Source organism: Centropristis striata, chromosome 10 (assembly GCF_030273125.1).
Source record: "Centropristis striata isolate RG_2023a ecotype Rhode Island chromosome 10, C.striata_1.0, whole genome shotgun sequence".
Taxonomy (NCBI): Eukaryota; Metazoa; Chordata; class Actinopteri; order Perciformes; family Serranidae; genus Centropristis; species Centropristis striata.
This window is the reverse complement of record NC_081526.1, coordinates 27,862,383-27,881,192: the sequence shown is the minus strand read 5'-3', so window position 1 is coordinate 27,881,192 and position 18,810 is coordinate 27,862,383. Positions and strand designations below refer to the sequence as shown.

Genomic DNA, 18,810 nt, shown 5'->3' with positions numbered 1-18,810 from the left:
ATGAACTATTATGTCTTATTTCTAACGATAAAATACTGTTCTTCTTTACATTTTTATGTTTACAATGTACGCCCAGAGTAGATCAAAGCTCCAGAGCACACCCATCTCCCTGTCTTTCTTTGGAGCGTAACTCACTCCCATCTATATGAGCCCTTTAACATTATATATCATTCTGTAATTTGGGAAAGAATGCTCTTCATTTATATGGCCATAAACAAGGCCATACATTTAGGTATGCAAAGATATTTCAACCATCCTCCCAAACAGGGGCATGTCCTCCAGATGAAATTGGCCCCTGTCTGCGTGGCATGCCTTGGCCCTTTCCCCACCTCTAGTTTAGGATCCAGTTTACCTTCAGCAGAGATGGAGAGAAAGAAAAAGAGAGAGAGAGAGAGGGGGGATCAGCTCCCAGAATGTGTCTATTATCCTGCCACACCAATCAAACTGTTGTGTCAGTGCGTTACCATTGTATGGCCCTGGGTCCGTTTGCTCCTGACCATGGCTGCCATATTGATGACTAAGTTAGTTTGGGGCTCTGAGGACAATGGCGCTCTGGAGCCTCCACAAAGCGCCAGGCTAATGCTCCCCTTTCAGCTGGCCCGCTCAGCTGCTGAGTGTGCAAGGCTGCTGGGCAAATGGAGTGGCTCCTATCCAGGGGGCCTGGCCCTATAAAAACACAGGCGAGGGTCTCTCCCCCGACATTGATTATACTGGATCTGTCCCACCTCAGTACCGTCTGTAAGTATACCAACACACAGCCTCAGACTGGGGTGGAGCCCGACAGCCACCAAGATGCTGCACATACTGATAGTTAGACAGCTAGGGATGTACTTTAAATGAGACTTGCTAAAAAAAGTAAAATCATGGACTTCATAGTGTTGCTTTTTGGGTAGAATGGTTTATATTTCAGCAGTCCTTTTAACAGGGAAAGCTGGCAAGATGATGCCTTACTGGTGTGCTTGTGCTTGGGCCTGGAAACATCATTCAATTATTTTTGTCACACCAGTAATTTGCTATTTCAGTAGTTCGCAACTCTCACTGGAAATAAGTAATTCTGTAAGGAGAAGATTTCAGATTGTACTGGAGGTGGCATGTTTGCTTTTAAGCTATCATTTACAGATATTGTGGTTTGCTTTTGTGGCATTTGTCATGTTACAGGTAAAAATTGTACACAGGACAGTTTATAAGCAGGAGACATGTCTGTGGTTTTTAACTGACTCTCTTTAAAGGCAGCAGAGACAAATCTGTGCTGTAGAGAAATGGAAAGATGATGGATGAGTGGAATTTTTCACTTTTTGGTGACACATTTGGAAAGTGACCTTAACGGATATTTCTTTCCAGAGGAAAGGTGCAACAACCTACCCTAAATATACAAGCATGTGCAGCTTTTTTTCATCCAATTCTTTTCAATGAGCTAAAACAAATAAAATGCACTTGTGAGTTGATTTAGATGAATGCTAGCATTAGCTTAATGGGTTAAAAGTCTCTTGTGATGGTTTTAATCATATTTGTTACTCAATCGCTTACATTAGTCTTGTTAACACTTGACCTGCTCAGAACATTCATCTTGTTATAATTTTGATTTGATTTTCTGACTATTAACACTGACTGCTTTTACCTGTGTCAGAGAGTAACCCCTAAGGGAGAAGCAGCAGCCATGAACACTCAACAGATGGAGCAGATGGGCCAGTTCAAGATCACAGTCTGGGAGGAGGAGAACTTCCAGGGAAAGCGCTGTGAGTTCATGCTGGAGTGCCAGAACATCATGGAGAGGGGCTTCAACAAGATCCGCTCCATCAAGGTTGAGAATGGACCGTAAGTCCACATTGTTGGTTATCTTTTTTCCTTCTGCTCTCTCTATCTAGTCCTAAATATTCCATACATCATGGACATAACTTCCCTTTCACCTCTTGACCTTTACTGGATTTTTGTGCATTCTGTGTGTATTACGATCAGTTTATTGCCCATTTCTGTTCAATGGGAGTATAATGTTTGTACAGGTTCAGTTTCTGTAATCTTTATAATAAGGGTAGATTTGAGTGAATGATTTGCTAGAATCTGGTTAAATTTGTTCCTATGAGAGTATTATTGAAAGTAAAATGTTTACAGTATGTTGGTCTTCCTCAAAAATCTTATTAAATGCACTGCTACTGCTGTTTAAAAATAGCTTTTTTCTGCCCGTAATAATAGCTAAAAAAATCACATTATTGCCTTTCTTTTTAGATATTCCAATTTTATCTGCTTGAAAAAATCTAATTAAAACACACATGACTCAAACACTGACTGGACTCAACAAGTAGAAAAAGCAGAATAACAAAAAATCATAAATTACAGCCTACGGTGTTATTGCATTGCTATTTGGCATGTATCATTTGCATGTGTGTGTGTGTGTGTGTGTGTGTGTGTGCATGCATCCAAGTGTATCCCTGTTGTGTTATGAGTTGGCTGTGTGCAGCTGCCGGCTGTGAGCCAGAATGGCTGACTGACTGGCGATCAGATAAAAAGCCCTGGGTGCAGCAGCAGCAGCCGCAGCAGTATTTAATGTTTGCTTTGTGCTCCCAGTGACAAAAGAAGCTGCATGTTGCTTTCACTCCAGGCCGTTCTCTGGGCGTTGGACTCTATTGTTTAACAGAAATGACAGTTTCAGTGTGGTTGCACTAAAACATGTTTTGCATTAAGTGGCTCGTTATTATTTAATGTATTTTATTAGATAATTTCCTTTATTTACATTTTTTTTTACGTATTATCTGCTCATTTAACCTCAACATTTCTTTTTCTATTTCTCCCCTCTCTTGTCTCTCTCCATCTCATCTTTCCACTGTGTAGTTGGGTGGGTTATGAGTACCCAGAGTTCCAGGGACAGCAGTTTATCCTGGAGAAGGGAGACTACCCTCGCTACGAGGCCTGGAGCGGAAACAGCAGCTACAGAACCGAGCACATGCTTTCCTTCAGACCCATCAAGTGCGCTGTAGGTTACCAAACCTTTCACCACTACTACTACTACTACTCAGCCTCTGACCACTGCTATAGCTGACTTACTTCCCTGCTCTTCTTCTCCTTTTCTGCAGAGCCACAGTGACAGCAAGGTGACCATGTACGAGTGTGAGGACTTCCAGGGCCGTAAGTTCGAGATGTGCGATGACTACCCCTCCCTACAGGCCATGGGCTGGTGCAGCAAGGAGGTGCCCTCCATCAAAGTCAACTCAGGAGCGTAAGTTATATTGTACATTATATATTCCTGCTTTTCCCTTCTGCAGCATCCAATCACCACCACCATATAATTTTGGTCAAACACATGATAAAAATATGGAAAATCACACACAAAAAACACATGATATACAAACTCTGTCTGGGGCATGCTGCCTCAGCAGAAAACTATATATTTCTATATATTTCAGGTCTATAAATGTATGTTTGAATGATCCTGATCTGTCCTCGCCTCACCCTCCACCCCCCCACCCCCCTCTATCTCTTTGCAGCTGGGTGGCCTACCAGTTCCCTGGTTACCGTGGCTACCAGTACATCCTGGAGAGAGACAGACACCAAGGCGAGTACAGAAACTACAATGAGTACAGCACCCAGGCTCACACCAACCAGGTGCAGTCCATTCGTAGGATCCAGCACTAAGCCTTCACTCTGCCTGCCTGACCCAACCTGAAAAAACAAACTCTCCCTGAACCCCTTCCTCAACTTGAACGCCGGACAGATCGCTGTCACAGAACAGTAGATGGACAAACTCTTTCTATCACTCTGTGGCTCTGCATGTATGGATATCTAAGTACCTACTTCTTCTACCATGCTAAAGCATGTTCTTGAAATAGGAAATAAAGGCTTTTCTTCAAAACTAGAGGCTGTTTGTCGGTATTCCTTTTTCTTTAAACAATGAAAATGATCTACATAATTAAATAAATCCAAATCTGATTGGCTACATTGAGCTGCCAGTAATTTTGCTCCTCGGTTATGACAATCATAGCACAGGTGCACAAGCATTACAAAATCAGAGCCCCTTATTCTCTTTGAGCTTCATAGAGCAGGCTGTTATCAGAGATAGATTTTGCTTTGTATTTATTTAAAGGACATATTTAGCCTTTTAGTGAACATACATGGAAAGATTTGATTCAAATCTCTCTGTTAGGCTTTAGGATGTGTAACATTGTTCTTGTCAGACTGTATTCTTATTTCCAATAAACAAGAGCACGAGATCACAGTTGTTCTTTTATTTGTTCTTCAAATGTTACAATGGAAGCAGTACACCAGCCAGTAAAGCAAAGAGCTGTCAGAAAGAGCAACAGATAATTTGGTTGGCCATGTGGAAACCATGCACTGTCTGTGTATTTGCCAATTAAGTACCAACAAGGCAACAAGCCCTCCAACCCATATGACCATATAAGTGGTTTATTCCAATATTAATGAGCAATTCCTACATTAATGTCCTGACCGTTATCATGAGATCAACCTCCACGCCTAAACATAACAGTTAGTTTGGTTAGGTTTAGGGAACAGGACACCTGGTTTAGGTTTAGTAAAATAATTAGAAATAGAAAACCCTTTGGGTGAAATAGTATATTTGTTACTGATACTGAACTTATGGTAGTAAACCTGTGGTATTCAACATATGTTTAGTAGGTTTTCAACAGTAAGTTTGTAAGTTGAAATAGCTCAATGTAGACTTTTGGATCAAGAACAGAAGTCTCCCCGGGTCAAAGTCTTTTGTGTGTTTGAACCATCCATTCACCATCTTTTTGTTTTGTGGGAGTCAGAAGTGACCATATTTGGACAGAAGGGAGGTTACCAGCCTGGTGGGGCCAGGTACCACAGAGCAAACATTAAGTCACCAGCTAATGTTAGCACTTACTAGCTATTCTGGTTAGCAAGGTGCATTTGTAATTCAAAGTGTGACATTAATTGGCTTGCTACTGGTGGATGCTCATTTTTGGACAGTGAAACACAAGATAAAACAAAATGTACTCACCAGAAACAATAAACAGTCAATTACTTTGTGTAGTCAGTTTCTTTTTGTCTAACCGAACACTGAGCAATTCTTTTTTACAGTTTACTTTGATGAACGTAAAACGCAATATGAAAGGATCAAAGTTCTATATGGGATCATAATTCACAAAATGAAAACATGCTGTGTCGAAGAAGACTTGAAACTGGTGATCAAGGCCATTAGCTTATTACGAAAATGTTTACTGACATAATCAATCAAGTAAAAAGTATGGTCATTTTCTCAGTGGTTTAATTTCCATAGTGATATGTTTGGAAGAGATTAATACAGTTTGAGAAGATATACACTTTATCTGTCAAGAATAAATCACATTGTCACAATCATTTCATGGAAAGAGGTAAAAATAAATGAATACATAAATAAATAAATAAATATATATATATATATATATATATATATATATATATATATATATATATATATATATATATATATATATATATTCCCACATTATGGGAGACTGTGTTATTGGATTTCTTTTTGCAACTGGTGGAGTCGCCCCCTGCTGGCCATCAGAAAGAATACAGCTTTTTTTTCATGATTTCTTTAATTGAGGAAACAACAATTGAAAAAAAAAAGCATATGAAATACAATGAATACAAAAAAACAACATGGGACAAAACAACTACAATACTGTGGAAGTATAATCAGAAAATAAACAGCAAATACAACTTCAGCCACAGTAGGTCACATGATAAGAATATAGACATACATACATCTACTCTCTCTCTCTCTCTTTCTCTCTCTCTCTCTCTCTCTCTCTCTTACACACACACACACACACACACACACACATACACACACACACACACACACACACACACACACACACACACACACACACACCGCACCTGCCTGCCCCGGCTCAATACAGATGAAAGAATATGATTTAAGCTAGCTCTAGCTTTAAGGTAGTTCAGCTTCCCTCTACAGGTTATATATGTACACTTCTGTTAAACAGTCAATGATTGATAATAACATCCTCTGTGAACCATATATGTCCAAAATATTAACTCTCTGTGACTAACTAAACATTTCTTTTTTCATCCTTGTGAGGTCTTTTTTTATAGATGTATTTGGTGTCAAAGGTTTAAGCTGCAACTACTGAAAACCAACATCAGAAAGAGGTCTTCAGTATTATAAACAGAGTATACACTAGAAATGTATACTTTATGTATAAAAAAAACCCCATAAAGATTGTCTTTTCTGAATTAAACTCTGATTAACACACACAGAACCCTGTTCATGTATTTTAATGATTTCCCCCCCAATACAACTACCTCCTAACAGTCTAATAGCTGAGCATTTGTTTGTTTATTGTAATGTGGAACGTTCATGTTTATCTTACAGTCACACGCCGGGATCCTGGAGTGTGTTTACCTCCACACACACTCCTCCTGTCGGTCCAGGACGTGGGATTCCGTGTTACACGCCCACAAGCCTGCACCGGCTAACTGTCCCACACCCAAAAAAACAGGATCTTTTAATAAATGTGTAACCATGCACACACACCTTTCTCAAATATACATTCCTGTGCAGACTGATTAAAGCAGCTGCACCGCAGCTTATAGAGGAGTGACACTTGAGCAGTGTAGTGAGCTGCAAACTCTGGTACCTGGGCCACACAGATCAGAGCTCCAAGGTAAGTTCAAGGCTTTACACAGGAACTTTTCGTTGAGTCTTAATGACAGCTATGAGAGCGTTGATATTTCTTTCTTTCCTGAAATGTTACAGTAAGTTTTTAACATGGAAGAGTGTGTTAAACAAATGAAATTATGCTATTTAGCTTGAATGTTTATAACCATTTTATGGAGCTGTTGTATAACTATAGACAAACCTGAATGACAATCTTAAATTAAGATGGATGTTTGTTAATGCTTTCATGTCATACATGCGTCATCAGATGCTAACTTCACTCTTTTTTGACCTTAACTATAAAGCCTAAGTGTTCCAGTGTAATTATGTATCTGTTTTTTCTTTCTATCAGTGGATTTCTTGCCTCATGCTGATCACTGACCAGAGCTTACCCACATATTTATCTACCACTGCATCAGTGGACATAGTCTAGCTTTCGAGGCTTGTTTTAAGTTGCCTGCGACTCTTACTTGGACACAGGCAGCTAAAGCAAGTCTGGGACGCCAGAGACACACCTACAAAGCCCAGCCATGAGGAACTGCTGCCATCACATGAGTGGAAAATCCATCTTTAAGTCCAGGAGGAATATACAACTTCCTAATTAATTCTGCATTGAAATTTTCACAAGCCTGATATTGTGAACAGGTATAAACCTGCCTTCTATAACTATTTAGTTAAATAAACAAATAACCTGTCAGACAAATACATAGCCTCCAGTATACTCTGTTACCTAAACTGTGTGTGTTTGCATTTGTGCTTTTCTGAGCTCAGTCCAGTCAGGTGTTACATTGTAGAGCAAAGGCTAAAATAGATGATGAATGATTAGCAGACTGTTTTAAACTAAACTTTACAGAGTCGACACAGAGGGCCACACATGCAAAGTATGATTTGATTTAAAGGGACAGTGTGTTGGATTTAGAGGGAATTTATTTGCAGAAATGGAATATAATATGTATGGTTATATTTTAATTATAGTGTATAACCTGAAACTAAGAATTGTTGTGTTTTTGTTAGAACGAGCCCTTCATATCCACACATGGAGGGAGCGGGTTGTCTTTCTACAGTAGCCCAGAACAGACATCCTTTAACGTTTCTACATTCCCTAAAGGCCACCATAGGTTCTACTACATGCTTGGAAAGGGAGAGGTTTTTAGCTGGTTGCAATACGCAATCTCTCCACTAGCCGCCACTAAATCCTACACACTGCTTCTTCAAAGGGGAAAGTGGTTTTCTGTTGGTTAAATGGATTGTAACTTAATTTCAATGTATTTTTCTCACTCTCAAATAACTTTTTTGCAGTAAAATGTTTTATTTGACATGTTTATTAAGTTCACTTTAAAACTTAGATTGATGATTTTTTTTTTAATGTAGAACTTTTCCAAGGAACGCTGCAATCTTGCAGAACTGAATGTGAACTGGGTCCAGCATTAACACTGATCAGCTATCTCTATATATCCTGACACACAGATTGTAAAAGTCAAACCTGATGTTAAACCACACAAGATACCAACAGAGATGCACACATGTCATGGTTAATATCAGTGTTGGAGTTTTTTTTTTTTTTTGATGCTTTAAAAATGAATCTAGCCTTTTTTTGACACGATTAGAATCACTAGAGTTAAGTACAGACAGGTGTAAAGGTATGATACTCAACAAACGTCCCCAGTCAAATTAATGTTGTATTTACATGGTGCACACCTTAAAGATACAGTTTACCCTAACACCAAAAACACATTTTTATCTTAACGTTATCTATCAATCTAGATTGCTTTGGTGTGAGTAACCAAATGTTAGAGATATCTGCCTTCCCTTCAATATAACAGATCTTTTTGGCACTTTGTTTGTGGTGCTTAAAGTGAGAATAAAATAAAAAATACAATTAAATGAAATAAAATTGCAATACAATAAAATGTTATTAAAATATTATACCATTAAATAGAGCTAAATATAATTAAATACAATTGCAATCTAAAAATAAATGAATCAACAGCAATGTCTTTTCCCACAAAAAATGCTTGCAGTATTTTTCTGCTAGTAAAGTTCCTATTTTTAATTTTGCAGCTGAACTGTTCCTTTAAAACATTAATCATTTTATTCATGGACAAACCTTTATCATGCAGGATTTTGGCACACTCATATATTACACTATAGAGGAATAAACTTAATGTAATAATGATAATAATAATAATAATAATAATAATAATATAGTATATATATCTAGTCCTAGATTGATATTTGTGATGTAATAAATCAGTTTCTAACAATTTAACACTGTGTTTTTGCAAATGCCTCATATATTGTGTCTGTGATGTGAAATTCATACCTTTTTTGATTTTTTTTTTTTTAATTGTCCTGGGCTAAATCTTTGTGGATGGAGAAAAATATGGACTTAAGATACCAGGCTATAACCATATTTTTATAACAATAATTTCAGAGGCTGTGTACACTATATCACACATTATGGAAAGTGACAGCTACATGTTGAGCCTGATTCTACCATATGGGCCAAAAGAGAACAGGACAATAAACCCCATAAAGCCTCTGAAAAACAGCAGATTTAGAAAAATATGAGCAGACATGATAACGTCAGCGAGCATCAGGAGCTGCCACGGTTTTTAAAGTTACAACCTCATTACCCTCAGATTGAGGCTGTATAACCTTAAACCCACAAACAGAAGGTTAGGGGGTGGATGTTCTTGCTTTCTCGTGTGCACTGAAGCGTGCTTCTCAAGGTAAATATTCTTTCCCCCCACATGAAATAGGTCTTTGTTGTTTGCCAGGAGGTAAAGAGGCGGAAAAGTGAGGAGGATCTGAACTGGTTTCCATGTCAAACACTTCAATTCACCATAGAAACTCAGATCTTAACGCGGAAACTTTATTAAACTGTGATGGTGGATTGATAAGGGCCCAATTTCTATCGGCCTCTTTTTATTGTGGGCACCAGGCTGGCTGACAGAGGTAAATTGCTCTTTTAATTAAAGCAATGCACCAGGGGAAATTGCTGTCTGAATATTGTCTCAGAGATGGGGGCCAGTGACAGTTGCCTGGAAACTTCAATCTGTCCACCCGCATTTATTCCAGATCACAGTTATGAGATAAAGTTTAATAAAAATCTTTTCCTCCGCCACCAACCAAATGAAATCCAACCCATTCTGAACAAGTGAACACAATGAGACAGGACTGCGGAGGAAACCTCATGTTCAACATGTATCTCTCAGGTTCGTCGTTTTATATACCGTAAAGAATGGAAGAAATAGGCACTTTATATTTCTTTACATTTGTGGCGGGTGTCGCGGGGCGCTGGTGCTCCGTCTGCAGGGCTCAGCATTGTTCAGCCTTTTCAATCTCAAAGCCCGTCTGCTCTTTTGTCGGAAATCGGAAATCCTTTTTCCTGGACGCGTTTCCTGGCTTCACGGAGAGGAGACCGCAGGGACGACACGCTTCTTGCATTAGACTCACACTGGACCTGGAGACAATTAGGAATTTTTAAAAATGCATTTTTACCTTTTCTTGAGATTCTGCAAATTTTAATATTTTTTATTTAGCTTTAATCGTGCGCACCGGTCTGCTCCATTTACAGCATCTTATTATTAATCATTTTATAACAGCTGTTCTCTGGTGAAATATTTTCAGTCTGAAGTTGTTTTTTTATTTCAACATATGTGAAATTAAGTTCTATAAAAATCTGGACTGAAATAAAAAAATATTTCAGCCAAGCAATATTAGAAAATAAGCTTTAATTTATGATTAATGGATCATAAAATAAAATATTAGCAGGCTAACAGGATGGATGGAGAGCTGATGATGCTGAAAGTGTTTCTGTTTTCATTTCAGATCCAACAGAAAATCTGTTGAAGGAAAGCAAAGGAACATCCTGGGGTCCAATAAACACAGGAGTGCAGAAAGGTAAGAGAAGGAACTGAGATGAAAACATAATTATTTCATTATCATCCCCATGTAGAACACACTGCAATAGAGCTTATTATGGTATTAAAAATACTTAAAATACCATGGCACAACATTGTGAAATAATAGAATAAAATAAAATAAAATAACTGTGGTCGTTTTGTTAACCATGGTAGAAAAGCCTCTGATGCAGGATTAACAAAACTGTTTTGGGGAAAAACAAAATAAAATTGTAGGAAATAATTTGAGGGACCAATACATCTTCAATAAAGCTCCCACAGTGATACTAAGAATGTCCTAATAATTAAAGCAGGATTAAAATGTGTTAAAATCGCATTTTATTTAATTTCTGTCATGGGTTTAGTCGGTATGTAATCAATAAAAAATACAGCCTACTTAAAGATACGCATTAGATTTGTATTTTTCATCTTTCTTTTTCCTTTTCACCTCAATTATTATTATTATTATTATTATTATTATTATTATTATTATTATTATTATTGTTGTTGTTGTTGTTGTTGTTGTTGTTATTAATATTTTTTTTTACCACAGTGAGAATGTAACTATAAAAAAATCAATATAACATTAATCACAAAAAATTAAGAAAGAACAGCATTTCTTTATGCTTTTGATTGGCAGCTTGCATGTTTGATGCTCACAGATAATATAGAATTTGTTTTTAATTAATGAAGTTATTCCTGTCACCCTATAATGGGCTTTGCACCCCAAAATTTGTCTCATCCATCTTTAGACTCAAAACTGAATCGTAGATAAGGAATAAATAAATTAAAGTACATTAATAAATGATAAAATAATAAAATAAAAATAATAAAAATAAAATAAAAACGCAGATCCCATCTGCCGTCCGTCCACAGCTCAATGACACTGTGACAGAATGCTAATATACACATTACAACATGAACAATATTTTTAATAAGAAATACAAGCAGTATGAAAAATATCTGTTAGTCTATAAATGAAAATAAATAAAATTAAATAATATGTACTCGACAAAAATCTCTTAGTCCCTACATTATATTTATAATTATGAAACAATACCTTGACCAATAGGCTATATTGTTGTTTAAAAAATACACTTGATATGATGATTTGAGATGTATATAGCTTATCCAAGGGAAGAACTATTCTGCTCTAAATGCATCGAAAATGGACAATTTCTAAATTATATTAATCTGGTGTGTTAGAAATATAAATAGTAGCATACAGTTATTTATTTAAAGCATTTTCCTATTAGGCTCAAATTGTATTGCCAATATTATTATTTAATACAACTGAATAAATGTCAAATCCCCCGAAACATTTTGCACAGAGCGTGCCAATATTAGGCTATATATGATTTTCATGTAGCTTCAAACTAATATTTCTGGTTTTACTGGTTTATTAATAAAATGGATGTGATTAATGAAATGTCCCTGCAGGCAGCGGGCAGATCCAGCTGTGGCAGTTCCTGCTGGAGCTCCTGTCTGACAGCACCAACATGTCGTGCATCGCCTGGGAGGGCACCAACGGAGAGTTCAAGCTCATCGACCCGGACGAGGTGGCCCGGCGCTGGGGGGAGCGCAAAAGCAAACCCAACATGAACTACGACAAGCTGAGCCGCGCGCTGCGCTACTACTACGACAAGAACATCATGACCAAAGTCCACGGCAAGCGTTACGCCTACAAGTTTGATTTCCACGGCTTGGCGCAGGTGTGCCAGCCGTCCACCACGGAGCAGGCCATCTACAAGTTCCAGGGGAACTTCTCTCCGATTCCGTTCTCCGGGATCTCCAAACTGAACCTGGTGGCTCCCGGCGTGGGGCCGTCGGGCTTCTCCTACTGGCCCGGAACCTCTCCGGCGGCTCTGTACCACAGCCACAACCTGCAGCCGCCGGGGCCCTTCGGCACCGTGTCTCCGTCCCACATCAGCTGCGTCAACAACATCAACAGCCTGACTAACATCAATAACCATTACAACTGACTCTTAATGAATCTTAGAGACACGCTGGAGACACATAGAAACGGAGAGGTGACAGAGAGACGGTTTTGGTAAATTGCAGGTAAAAATATTAAATTAATTTGGTTTGAAATTAATGTTTTACACACGTTTCAACAACATTTAAACGTGTCGTTTTGGAGGTGTAGTCCTGGTGCTGCTGAGACGGGTTTATGGAAGCAAGGCGTCTAAAAACGTGTACATAAAAACAAAAAAAAAAGCCAATAATAATACTAATAATAATTTAGCTCTTTTAAACCTTTAAACGAATACATTTTTTCCACGGGCGAAATAATAAATACATCAAGGGCCGCATATCCAATTACGCACAGTGGTTTCAAACTTTTACGCGCGTTTTTTTTTTTTTTAAATCACAGCATATTAGCTATTACTGAGCCATAAACACCAACGATTTCAGTGATATTCTGTGAAATTAAATCGGAAATCAACAGTTTACGTGTGGGAGAGAGGTAAATATAGAAAATAATAAAAAATCAAAATAGATAGGCCTATAATGAAATACAATTTGCTTGTTTTATACCCATCATTCCTTTCTGTTCCTTTGCTGTGTCTCATCCTCCTCCCGTGCGTCCTGTGGGTGTTTTTACATACAGGTGGCTTTATTTGCAACCACATGTGTATTATTACATTTATTATTGGAGTATTGGCGCCATCTTGTGGTTTAGAATGGCATAATGCCTGGTCGATTATTGTTTCTTTTTTTAAAACCTAAAAAACCCATATTGTCACTTAAATCATTGCTAAGAAATCAGAACACCCATAAACATGCCCATACAATGAAATCAGATGTAACCCAATTGCAATAAAAAGGCTCTAACATGAATATGAACTGTGAAAACTGTGAATTCATGGAGTACTGTGTAAATACTGTAGAGCAGAAACAGGCTCAGGCTATCGCTGCTTTTTAGTGATTTTGGAGTGAATTACATTGCGTTCATTCACACAGCTTCTTACTGTAGTTAAAACAGCTGTACCAATAATAAAAATAATGAAGTAAATAAAAACAGACTGTTCTAAATACATTTTGTCAGTACGTGTGTGTCTATGTTCACAACATGTGGTTTGTATTCCTAAAACACGCCTTTGAAAGGTAATAAATAAAATGCTGAGGTTAGAAAAGAGTTGTATAACAATGTTAGAAGAAGTGGTCACTCATGTTGGATGTAGAAAGTGTTGGAGTGTTGACGCAAACAATTATAATTTACCAGCTGATTCAACCCAGATTATTTGCCTACTGTGACTATATTACTGTAACAAAACAATAAAACCTATACTTATGTTTTTTAAGGTAAGCTGTAAATGTGTACCTGGTCCAACAGAGTTTCAGTGTGTCACCTTGTTTGCCCATAAAAAAAAAATATAGAATATTTAGCCAATCATTCATCCATCCATATAAAGGTCCACATACACACAAATGCAATACAGATGTGATTTAGGTATAACAGGTTACAAGTGCAGGTAGATAATGTGACAGGAACAAATCCAAATCTGCTAAAATAAATGTTTCAAAATTAAATAAAAAAAAACCCCAGAACAATTCCCATTTATTGTTGGCTACTGGTGTATTATGAAATTTCAGCACCATTGAACACTTAATGGACAACAAATCTTCAATGTAAGAACACAAACAATTACCTCATATTTACATAAGGATTAAAAAAGTAGTCATTATTTGTTCTTATTTAAGCTAAAGTGTATGAGTATGGTGTAGTTTGCTGCTCATATACTGCAGCATAGAGTGGTGATAAAATGTGACAGTAGATGTTATCAGCCACACTGGGGCGCTACAACTCCTCCAATATCACAGCAGTGTTTACATAAGCAGGTGATAACAGAGTTGATCTAATATAGATCACAGAGGCGTCTGCAAATAGCACATTAACCCTAAACCTCATTTTATGACAATACAAGTCTGCAGAGATTAAAGTACGTCTGGACGGAGCATTATCATACAGTTAAATGGACATGGGAGTTTTATGGCCATTATGTAATGGGATAAAGACAACTATAATAGCTATAATAGGTCATAACTGGAGAGCAATGGCAGACTCAGGCTGTCTGAGATGCAGGGGTGAGCCAAATAAAATTGGGGCCAGCTGCATGTGGTGGGGCACCGGCACAAAGAAAGAGCACACACGGGCAACTTAACCATCTCAATCTGCACCACAAGGGCCTCAAATGAAAACAACAACAACCACAAAAAAACACCTCCCAGTCCCCCATCAATAAAATGCAGCACTATGTTAATGAATCTTGAGGACAATTACTACAATGAGTCTGTACTGTCTTTTAACTCCGTATGCCTTCACATATTATGCTCTAAAATTTATCAACAGACTATAATAAAGTCATTTTCAGCATTTTCGGCATATTAAAATTTTACCATTTTTGACAAAAATCGACATACAATAGTATTTTTTTGGTCCCATTTTTGGACAGCCCATAATATGGTGTTTTTCTGTCATTTCTGGAAAAACTATGCTCCAATATATATATATAAATATATATATCAACAGACTATAATACAGTTATTTTCAGCATTTTTAGGCTTTTTTAAATATAACCATTTTTGACAAAAATCAACATGCATATGACTTTTTTTTTAAATTATTAGACATCCCATAATATGGTGTTTTTCTGACATAAATGGACTATACAACTAATATGTATCATCAGACAATAAAAAAGTAATTTTCAGCATTTCTAGGCATTTTAAAACTTGACCTTTTTTTGCTCACCATCCTCAAGTGACAGGTTAGTAATTCACTGGATCTGCCAATCTGCCACACCAACTGGTAGACCACTATCATCTCCCAGCTGCGTGCTTTAACATCAGACGTGACAACAGAGTTCGATGCTCTTGCAAAGAGAGGTTGAGGGTCTCCATTTTTACCATAAGGCCAAATTATTATATATATTATAAATTATATTATATTATTATAAATATATCACTGGTAAACATTTTCATGTGTTTGTTAAAAAGTCACACTAGTAACAGAACTGAAACAGAAATTAATGTTTTAATGTATAAAACAATGTGTTCATAAAGTTTGAATATAAGAATAATTCCTTATTCTGCCAGTGCCTGGGACCTACGACCTCTAGGGGGCTCTAAAAACACATCAACTGTTGCCACAATCTTTCTTCTTCTTCTTATATATATATATATATATATATATATATATATATATATATATATATATATATATGCAGGAAACACAAAGAAATTCACCAAAAGTGTAACATATGGCAGTTATTGATAATTTCACTCAAAAAGGATGTATCAAAGGATGGCTATTGGCATAGTAATAACACGGTGTGTAAATTATGTAACTTAAGAGAAATAAATTACTTGCCTTTGTGACTTAAGCAAGATATGGTAACACTTTATTTTGGAGGTGTCTACATGAGAGTCACACAAGCCTGTCAGAAACATGACATGACAAGTATCATGAGTATTAATGTTACTTCAAAGTGTCATTAATGTTCATGACACATCCAATGTCATGTTAATGACACGCTCATGTAACTCCTCATGACGCCAGCCACCTATGGTAAAATCGCCTACATCCTCAGTTGATTAGATCATGTGATTTTACCCCTTTGATATAATGGCCTATGTCAAGTGTGTGACTTAAGCGGATTTATTATGCCTAAGTCAAAATAAAATGGAACAATTTTTGAACATGCATTTGTAACTTAAGCAAGATATGGTAACACTTTATTTTGAAGGTGTCTACATAAGAGTGACATGAGCGTGTCATAAACAAGACATGGGATGTGTCATGAACATTAACAACATTAATGCTCATGACACTGGTCATGTCATGTTTCTGACAGGCTTGTGTGACTTTTATATAGACACCTTCAAAATAAAGTGTTACCATATCTTGCTTAAGTCACAAAGGCATGTTCAAGTAATTTATTTCTCTTAAGTTACATCATTTACACACAGTGTTATTACTATGCCAATTGCCATCCTTTTTGGGCGAAATGATCAATAAATGTCACATGTTACACTTTGATTTTTTTTGTGTTTCCTGCAAAACTTAAAATTAGTCAGGCGATTATTTTAACTGGGTGACGATATATATATATATATATATATATATATATATATATATATATATATATATATATATATATATATATATATATATATATATATATATATATATATATATATATATATATATATATATATAAAAATCTTGGTTGTTGGCTGTGTCTATAACGATAATAATGATGGGAGGTCAGGTGACCGGAAATTTTAAACAGCGGCATGCCAAAACTTTTGCCGGTGGAGTCTGGACTAAACTTTACTGATGCTGTGGAGGACTTTTTCTAGCAGAAATACAGAAAGCAGACCGGTGCATAAGGTAGGCCGGGGTTTTTCTTGTGCGTTTTTTATTGCACGTACAGTATGTGCTAGCGAAATTTATTGCCTTATATGTGATGTGATAAAGAGCTATTCCATCCAACTCAATGGCATGTGTCGCTATTTTTAAAGCTACTGTAGCTTGTTTTGTATTGTAACGCAGCCGTCAAGGCCTCCGCTTGTCGTCACTCTGCCTGAGGAGAAAATACCGTGCTTGCTGTTGTTTATTTGCTTGTGACTGACTGACTTTGTGAGTTATTGACATCCTGTCACTGTTCCAGTTGCTCCTCCTCAAAATGTAGAGAGACTTCAGTTGTCCTTGTCTCCAACATGTTGTGTTTATACAATGAGAAGTAGGTGACATTGGTTGTTTTTGGAAAAGCTGTTGTATCTTTGTGTCTTTGGCCAGGATGTGTGAAATAATATGATAGGTTACATAGACTATATGTTTATATAATATTATATTTTTGATCACTGTGTGAAATCAATCTAAAGTGTAAAACTATTGGTGGAGATGGGACATTATGTGCTTTCACCATGATCTACACATAGTATGCTAACTTGATATTGTTGCCAATGGCCCAGCAATCATGTGGTGTAAATCCTGTATGACAGAAGATTTCTACAGGTGTTTATATTGTCCTTCAGGTCTTAGACTGTGGACAAGGTTACTGTGATAGCATGCCTCTCCCCGTCTTGTGAAAGCAATATCTCTGCAATTGCTACTTATTAAGCCACTTTGAGTACCTTAAAAAAAGCGCTATATAAATCAAATGTATTATTATTATTATTATTATTATTATTATTATTATTATTATTATTATTGTCTTGAGGGAATTTCTTAAAATATAGCACACATGTCCTTAGACTCACGGATAAACTGATAAACCTCACAAAATATGTTTTCGGCCATAATGCAATAATACATTTAAGAATTGTGACAAAATGTATATAAAATCACTCGTAGGACTAAATTATGCCATTTGATATCCAGAGGTCAAATGTCAACTTCACTGTGACAAATTTTGCAAAAAAAAAAGAAATAAAATCTGCCCATTTTTCAACACCTTCATTTAAGAACAGAGAGGGAGACGTTTGGTTGGATTCTGAATGTATCTAATCTTGAAACTGTGGAGGTTGTATAGATCTTCTGATCTGCCAGGCTGAAGAGGGTGTGAGGCATCCAATTTTTAGAGTTTGAAACTTCTTTTAAGCAACATTTAAATCTGAAACATTGTGTAATGTCATGGCTACATGAGTCTGTACAGTACAGTCACGGATGTAAACTGCAACTCGGCTGATTAGCGGAGAGGCACTGAACTGCAGTGGTAACTCTAGTTTAAATAATGAATCATTTGCATTTTATTCTGTTGGTGTGTAGTGCTTGACTAAAATGATAGACCCACGTATAATCACTAAACAGGTGTACCCATCAGTTAAACCTGGTCTTATTCCCAGGTCATACAGTATCTACATTTGTGAGTGGATTAGTGGGAGGACGAGGACCTACCTTCTGGAAGTGTACTTCCACATTAGAAATCCACCTTTCAAGGTTTTCTTCTAATTATATTCCGAGTAATGAGAATGGATCGGTCAGCTTTGACGGAGAAACAGAAACCGGAAGTATCTCTGTGGTGTGTGTGTGTGTGTGTGTGTGTGTGTTTGTGAAACAAGAGAGTGGGTCACTCATTCACATTCACAACAACAATGTTTGTGCATGTGCACTGTATATCAATAGGAAAGACTCTGGGTCGCTATTGACAACTGAATCTCTCTCTCTCTCTCTCTCTCTCTCTCTCTCTCTCTCTTTCTTACTGTTCACATGTGTACTAGATAGAGATTGCTAGTCATGTGTTAGGACTTGGG

At 37.0% G+C, this 18,810-nt stretch overlaps 2 protein-coding genes across 2 annotated transcripts; both read left to right on the top strand.

The window, feature by feature from the left end:
* The first annotated feature begins 1,657 nt into the window (after positions 1-1,657).
* cryba2b (crystallin, beta A2b) lies at positions 1,658-3,627 on the top strand. The gene is made up of 4 exons (XM_059343167.1): positions 1,658-1,815; positions 2,827-2,968; positions 3,069-3,211; positions 3,480-3,627. Exons 1-4 carry the CDS (start codon positions 1,658-1,660, stop codon positions 3,625-3,627), a joined length of 591 nt encoding a protein of 196 aa, XP_059199150.1.
* Positions 3,628-9,221: 5,594 nt separating this feature from the next.
* Positions 9,222-12,530, top strand: fev (FEV transcription factor, ETS family member). The gene is made up of 3 exons (XM_059343366.1): positions 9,222-9,861; positions 10,478-10,549; positions 11,989-12,530. Exons 1-3 carry the CDS (start codon positions 9,813-9,815, stop codon positions 12,528-12,530), a joined length of 663 nt encoding a protein of 220 aa, XP_059199349.1. The 5' UTR covers positions 9,222-9,812.
* The last annotated feature ends 6,280 nt before the right edge of the window (positions 12,531-18,810 follow it).